The sequence below is a fragment of the Orycteropus afer genome, unplaced genomic scaffold (genome assembly GCF_000298275.1).
Source record: "Orycteropus afer afer isolate SDZICR_OR568_19922 unplaced genomic scaffold, OryAfe1.0 scaffold00401, whole genome shotgun sequence".
NCBI classification, from domain to species: domain Eukaryota; kingdom Metazoa; phylum Chordata; class Mammalia; order Tubulidentata; family Orycteropodidae; genus Orycteropus; species Orycteropus afer.
The window spans coordinates 1,254,013-1,262,221 of NW_006921988.1; the positions used below are offsets into that span (position 1 = coordinate 1,254,013).

An 8,209-nucleotide genomic window follows, 5' to 3' on the forward strand; every position below is an offset into this window, starting at 1 on the left:
AAATGGCTGCACCATCGGTCACTTTAAATATCCAAAATGGCTGCTGCATGTAAACATTCAAAATGGCTGCACCCTCCGGACAGCAGAAAGTCAACAGCTAAGGTTGTCTCCCTCCTTGCTGTTTCCCTTCCTAGTCACAGGCCACCAGCACAGTCGTCCCTGCATCCCTTGGTGACCAGGGCTGATCTTCAGGTCAGTTCTCAGGTCCCAACACCGCTTAGAAATATTCAGGCTGTTGGTCCCATTAGAGTAGTTGATAGTCAGAAGCTCTGACCATCTCTGTACTCACTGTTTTCATCCAGGTTTTTCCACTAGTTGGAGCCTAATCCACTCCTGTATACCTCCTTTCAAATCTCAGAGCTCCAGGATCATCTTCTGTATCCACTGGTTTTCCTTTTCTTTGTTGAAGAGGGTCTGTGTTGCTTGTCTGCCTGTTCCTCCATCTTACTGGAAGTCCTGACCTTTTGATTTCTTCATATGATGTCCTTGATGTCATCCCACAACTCCTCTTGTCTTCAGTCACTGGTGTTCAATGTATCAAATCTATTCTTCAGATGGTCTCTAAATTCAGGTGGAATACACTCAGGGTTGTATTTTGGCTCTCATAGATTTGTTTTAATTTTCTTCAGCTTCAACTTAAACTTGCATATAAGCAACTGATGGTCTGTTCCACAGTTGGCCCCTGGCCTTGTTCTAACTGATGATATTGAGCTTCTCCATAATCTCTTTCCACAGATATAGTCAATTTGATTTCTGTGTATTCAACCTGGTGAAGTCCATGTGTGTTGTCGCCATTATGTTGTTGAAAAGAGGTATTTGCAATGAATAAGTTGGTCTTGAAAATTTGTATCATGTAATCTCTGGCATCATTTCTTTCACCAAGGCCATATTTTCCAACTACCAATATTTCTTTTTTGTTTCCAACTTTCTCATTCCAATCACCAGTAATTATCAATACATCTTAATTACATGTTTTGTCAATTTCAGACTGCAGAAGTTGGTAAAAATCTTCAATATATTCAACTTTGGCATTAATGGCTGGTGTGCAAATTTGAACAGTAGTATTATTAACTGGTCTTCCTTGTAAGCATATGGAGATTAGCCTATCATTGACAGCACTATATTTCAGGAAAGATCTGGAAATGTTCTCTCTGATAATGAATGCAGCACCATTTCTCTTCAATTTTTCATTCCTGGTATACTAGTCCATATGATTGTCTGATTCAAAATGGCCAATATCAGTCTATTTCAGCTCACTAATGCCTGAGATATTAATCTTTATGCATGCCATTTCATTTTTTACAGTTTCTAATTTTCCTAGATTCATACTCCATGTTCCAATTATTAATGAATATTTGCAGTTGTTTCTTCTCATTTGAGCTGTGCCACATCACCAAATGAAGGTCCCCAAAACTTTACTCCATCCATGTCATTAAGGTCAATCTACTTTGAGTAGGCAGCTCTTCCCCAATGATATCGTGAGTGTCTTCCAACCTGAGTAGCTCATCTTCCAGCACTATACCCAACAATGTTTCCCTGGTATTCATAAGGCTTTCAGTGGCCAATTTTTTTCAGAAGTGGACCTAGCTACATCCTTCCTCCTAGTCTGTCTTAATCCAGAAGCTCTACTGAAACCTGTCCACCCTGCTGGTATTTGAAATACCAGTGGCATAGTTTCCAGCATCACAGCAACATGTAAGACAGCACAGATGACAAACTGACAGACCAATGGTAGTCTAGTCCAGCTAGAGAGAATATACCATTAAGTCCTGTTATTGCTTATCAAAGTTGGTTGTGATAGAGAAGGATAAAGCAGCTCTTAGCCTGTGTACTGTAGATGTTCCTTTGCTGAAGATCATTATGGTTGTCCCCACACACACACACACTGTCCCCATTTCCCTTTCCTACAATAGGAAAGATGTTCAGGCCAAGCTAAAATTGAGGGCTCAAAGAGTAAAAATATTAGCATTTAAAATGTACAATTTATCTGTGAAAACTCTGTTCCATTTAAAAGGACCTGGCCAGAGAAATACTGTTATTTCTGTACTACCCCATTTTGCTTCTTCAAGTAATAAAAAACTGAAATGATGAGAGCTAAGCCTCCTACTTCATTAGCAGCCTGGACAAGGAGAGCCACTGGAGAATTAGCCTTGTTCTGACGAATTGGAACTGGAAGGAGTAGGGAAAAGCAGGCCAAGAGCTCCAAGTACAAGCCAGGGGTAGGGATATCTGCTTGCTTAGAGGATGTGTTGAAACCCAACATGACTCCTACCATTGTGCATACAAGAAAGGGCCAAGCAACTCAAAATGGGAAACTCACTCTGGGAAAGACCAGAGCCACTATGGCCAGTCCCACTCATCTAGAAGAGGTTTTCCCCATTTATTTGTATTGAAGACTGACTACTTTTTATGAGAGAATTAGTATTCATTCTTGGGGAAGGGTGTATGTCTTGTTCAAGAATTTGAACTGTATGGTAGAAAGAACGTCTAGGAATGATCTTTTTAAGTCATGCAGATCAGCAGCATGTGACAAGAACTGGAGTTAATCTTTAACATAGACCAACCTCCCCAAACTGTTAACTTCTTTTCCTTCTTTGTGACCACTTGACTTTTATGACTTTAACCACAAAACTTTAAGAACAGGAAACCAATTACCAAACCCTATTAAATGTCACTGTTTATGAGATACTTCAGATATACATTTACATTTTTAAATGTTAGATTGTGATAATGTAATAAAACCTAGAACCTCAGGAATGGAGTTGTTCTGAATAGCTACATTTTAATACTTACAGACCGAAACCTTTTTACTTTAATAACTTTCAATGACTATCTTTTTACAATTTTCTGATTTATTTTACACAGGAGGCAACACATAATTTAACCTTTTCTTAATGACTCAGAGTTGTCATTTTGAATGTCAAGTAAACAACTATGCTATAGAACAGAAAACACCGTCAGGAACTTCAGAGGTACACATAGGATGACCCCCTTGGCATTAAAAGGATGCTGTGTTTTCCAAGTTTTGAAGTCTGCTTAATATATATATATATATATTTCTGTCAGGTTTTCATTTTTCCCTCTTACTATGTTTGCCCCAGCCCCAGCTTCTAATTCGTTGCTGATAATCTGCTATTAATTAGATACTGATTAGCAATCAGATTCTCTTATTTAGTAGCAATTTCCTAAGAGCTTGCTAGGTCCTAGATACTGTGGTAGGTGCTATGGACATACAGAGGGATAGCCATGGTCCCTCCTGCCCTCACAAAGCTCACAGTCTTGGATATGATTATAATCCCCTGAATCAAATGCCACATGAATGTAAGTGGCCAAATAATTATGGCAATATGGAAGAAAAGGAATATGGCTACTTCACTCAGTATGCTGAAGAGTAGTCTTCTTTTAAGTGGAAATGATTCTTAGTTTAGCTTTCAAGAAGAATAGGAGTTAACCAGACAAACAGAGTGGTGAAAGACATTACCAGAGTGCAAGTACAAGGTATGAAGGAATACAAACCTTTAAAACTGGACTGGGGCAGGACAGTTTCAAGAGTCTTCAATACTCACTCAAGAGTACCACAGATGGGTGTTAAGGGCAGGAATAATCTTACTGCTATGACAATTATTTTCTAGGTTGCTAGTTGTATTCTAGATAAGTGAATTTTTCAACCAGTACAGTCACAGATAGAAGTGTAGCTATATTTAAATATTCTATATAAAGAATCTAAGTAAATCATCTATGGTGCATAGAGAGAAGAGAATTCCTTTCTAATTGGAGGATGGGTGGTCAAAGATTCCAAATGACAAGAAAACGGTTTTCTGCTCTAAAGCTGATAAATATTAGTAACACCATGGGCAAAATCTCAAAAGTACCTTAAACAACAGAAAAGTTTTCTTTAAGATAAATCATTTCTTCTTTACTATCTTATATTGTAATTTTAAAGATATCATAATATTCAAAGCAATTATTTCAAATAAGGACTATAAGGAAAGAGATGTTGCAAAATGACAACAATTTGACCATCAGAAATTATTTTCAATTCTAGAAACACTAAGAAAAAGAATTTCAAATAACTGACACATTTAGGTTCAAAATTAGCTTTAAAAATACAGATTTTTACACAGGGAAGAGGTAATTACAGAGAAGAAGTGGGAAGAGAGTTTTTTTGGGGGAATTGCAGTCAATTTGTCATGAGACAAAAATGTGTATGAACTGTTGTATGGAAAATGAACTTGCTCTGTAAACGTTCTTCCAAACCACAATAAAAAATTTAAAAAAAAAAAAAAAGATTCGGGGGAAGGTTCATAGAATTTAGGAAAAAAGATTAACATGGAGAAATTGTCCAGATTAATCTAATAACTCTACTTTTCCCCTTCAATCAAGATGCACAAGAAAACATGAAGGCCATGACATTTTGAGTACTAATGGATGCAGATGCAGATCTACAGACACAAGTCATTATACATAGCCAATACAGAACATATAAAATGAATTTTCATTTTCCTTTCATCCATCAACCTTGGGGATGTAATGCTCAAAAATTATTTGGTATAATTGTATAGTCTTAACACAAGGGTAACACTAGATTTGTGAGTTAGTTTAATAGAAACCTTTGTTTTAAAAAGAAAATCAAACTAGAATTTTCAGTTGATTATAGGATTAAGCAGTGTCATGTTATTTTCCAAAAAGCTAATATAATTTGGAGAGCCTGATAGAAATGTAAGGCCCAGAACAAAAGAAGAGATAGCACCATGCTATTACACACCTGCATTTATGGTGTCAGATTTGGGTCTCATACTTTGTAGATAGTGAGGAGACTCTGAATCATTTTATAAGAAAAATGGCTAAATTAACCCAGGGAAGTTAACCTTGATAAGAAAAATAGTGGGGCATCAAAGCTATCTTCAAACATCTAAATGGCTATCATGATGGAGGATTAAAATTGTTCTCAGTGGTTCAAAAAGTTGGAATTAGGACCATGGGGTAAAGGTTATAGGAAGACAGCTTTCTGTTCAACACAAGGATCAACTTTTCACTACCTAAGGAGTTTTCTAAAAACAAAATGAACTGTTCTAGGATATAGTGAACTCTTTGTAATTTGAGAAATTAAACTACAGTTCAATCTTTTGCAGGGAATTTATGAGAGAATTCAATCATTAGTTATAAGACTGGAGACACTAAGATTCAATGATTCTGTGGTTAAACTATGCTTTACTATCTAACCCTTTGGCTTCCCAATTCTTACCAAAACTCTTTAATTAGGGCGAAAAATGGCATTCTTTGAAACTGTACCCAACTTGTAGTTTCTTATGTATTTGAAATAATTAAGTGGAAGAGAATGCAAAACAAAGAAGATAATTTAAATACAATTTTAGAGAGCACTGTGGTGAGATAATGATTTAAAGAATAGACATATGATTCATGGTTCCTTTTACAGAAGGTAGTCTATGTTAATACTGCTTTGGTGATTTAGTTACAAGAGTTGCTGTTGTTAGGTGTTGTTGAGTCAGTTCCAAGTCATACCAACCCTATGCACAACAGAAGGAAACACAGTCCAGTCCTGCACCATCCTCACAATCACTGGTATGCCACTGTGTCAATCCATCTCGTTGAGGGTCTTCCCCTTTTCCGCTGACCCTCTAATCAAGCATGATATCCTTCTCAAGAGACTAGTCCCTTCTGACAACATGACCAAAGTACATGAGACAAAGTATGGCCACTGTTGTTTCTAAGGCTGTACTTCTTCCAGACAGATTTGTTCATTCTTTTCTGGCAGTCCATGGTATTTCCAATATTCTTCACCAACACCACAATTCAAAGGCATCAATTCTTCTTTGGTCCTCCTTATTCACTGTGCAGCTTTCACATGTATATGAGGCTATTCAAAATTCCATGGGTTGGGTCAGGTTCACCTTAGTCTTCAAAGTGACATCTTTACCTTTAACACTTAAAGAGATCTTTTGCAGCAGATTTGCATGGTGCATACATTACCTGATTTCTTGACTACTGCTTCCATGGGCACTGATTGTGGATCCAAGTAAAATGAAATTCCTGACAACTTCAACCTTTTCCCCATTTATCGTGATGTTATTTATTGGTGCAATTGCGAGGTTTTTGTCTTCTTTATGTTGAGATGTAATCCACACTGAAGGCTGTAGTCTTTGATCTTCATCAGTAAGTGCTTCAAGTCATCTTTCGGCAAGGAATGTTGTGTCATCTGCATATCACAGGTCGTTAATGAGTCTTTCTTCAAGTGTGATGCCATGTACTTCTATAGTCCAGCTTCCCACATTATTTGCTCATCATACAGATTGAGTAACACACACCTTTCCCAATTTTAAATCATTAAGCATCCTCTTGTTTTATTCGAACAGCAGCCTCCTGGTCTATGCACAGGTTCCTCATGAGTACAATTAAGTGTTCCGGAACTCCCATTCTTCTCAATGTTACCCATAATTTGCTATGATCCACACAGTCAAATGCCTTTGCATAGTCAATAAAACATGGGTAAACATCTTTCTGGTATTCCTTGCTCTCATCCAATGTCCATCTTAACACCAGCAATGATATGCCCCATTCCACCCTCTTCTGAATCCACTTTGAATTTCTGGCAGTTCCCTGTCAATACAGTGCTGCAACCATTTTTGAATTATCTTCAGCAAAATTTCACTTGTGTGTGATATTAATAATGTTGCTCAATAATTGTATGAATTGAGTTATATGGAATATCTTGGTAACAGATGGTTATTTTGATATTTACATTTCTCAAGTACTTGAATTTAGTAAAAATATTCCTGAAAGATGAAAGTTTTTAAAAGATTCTCTTATTTTCCATATTTTTCCTCTTTGTGAAGACAGGTGGTACTTGGAGATATGAAAAAAGAAAGTAATGACTAAAAGACTGACAGTTTGTAGAATGGAAAACAACGCAATTTTGCAAAACTAAGAAGTAAAAAAACGCAAATACTTAAATCTATAATTAACATCCACCTCTGTACACTGGTGAAGAAAGTTTCTATTTCTTCTTCTTCTTTTTTTGTGGCATGGGAATTTTCTAATTACGTGTTCATTTAGCTAATAATAAAATTAGCCTGCACTCACATCTGCTTGCTCTTTTCCAATGCCCAGAGATTAATGACTGGAGAATGATTCTTTGACAAATGGAAAGAGAAAACCAGTATGAAATAAAAAAATTGTCCCAGATGTAAACCTGAAAGTGACAAACCACCCATTTTAGATTTCACTTCTTTGTTTGGCTGGTTCAACTGTAAAAGTCACTCTGCCTCATTCATTTTCTTTGAATACCATTTTAATTATCTGTATTTAGGGCTTCTTCTCCGGTAAGTTTCTAGGATACAAAGAGTAAAAAAGACAGAGTCCCTATTCTTAAAGGGCTAGTTATGACTACAGAGTTATCAAATTAAAAATGAATCTACATGATGGCTCTTTTTTTGGGGGAGGGGGCAGAGTAGAATGCAGTCTGAAACACTGAGGTTGGGCTAATACTCAGTTTCAAAGTTTTATACCAGCCTGAAAATGACCAGGTGTTGAAGAAAATTTCCAAAAAGTAGTCTTACCTCCAGCTACAAGTCCAGACTCCCCTAATTGAATAGCTACCCCAAAGCCCCCAAGTTTAACAGGTGCTGAGTTTTCCTTTGAGGCGAGGAGAACACAGTGTGGCTGAAAAGGAAAACAAACGAACAAACAAAAAACAAATTCAGATAAGGATTAATTGAAGATGAACAATTCAATGTGCACAAAACCAAATAACATGACAATATACTAACACATTACAAACAACATCTGGAATAGTTCTGGATGCTTGAATTATCTGCCCTACTCTCACTTCTGACTAATTCTTCCAAACACTTACCTGTTGTAGCCAGTATTTCTCAGGAATTACGGGCTTCCAAGATTAGGGTACCATGCCAAGAATTACTCAGAAAGCATGGCAGTTTCAGAAAGATCAATGCTTTCTCTGCCTATCCATGAATATTCTCTTTCTTTGACTGACATTCCCGATTTATTTAAAGAAAGATATTTATACTCTCATACACTGCTGATGGGACTTGAAAATAATACAACCACTGTGGAAAGCAGTATGGTGATTTCTTAAAACCCTGAAATTAGAAATACCATTTGACCCAGCAATCCCATTACTAGGTATATATCCTAAAGAAGTGAGAGCCAGGACAAGAACAGATATATT

The 8,209-nt window shown here is 36.8% G+C and overlaps 1 protein-coding gene across 1 annotated transcript in view; it reads right to left on the reverse strand.

The window, feature by feature from the left end:
• The window catches only part of CASK (calcium/calmodulin dependent serine protein kinase), a 631,366-nt gene that overhangs the window by 184,137 nt on the left and 439,020 nt on the right, over window positions 1-8,209 (reverse strand). Inside the window, exon 6 of the mRNA XM_042782642.1 lies at window positions 7,578-7,680. Coding sequence (XP_042638576.1) covers window positions 7,578-7,680 — 103 coding nt within the window. The remainder of the gene's footprint in view (window positions 1-7,577; window positions 7,681-8,209) is intronic.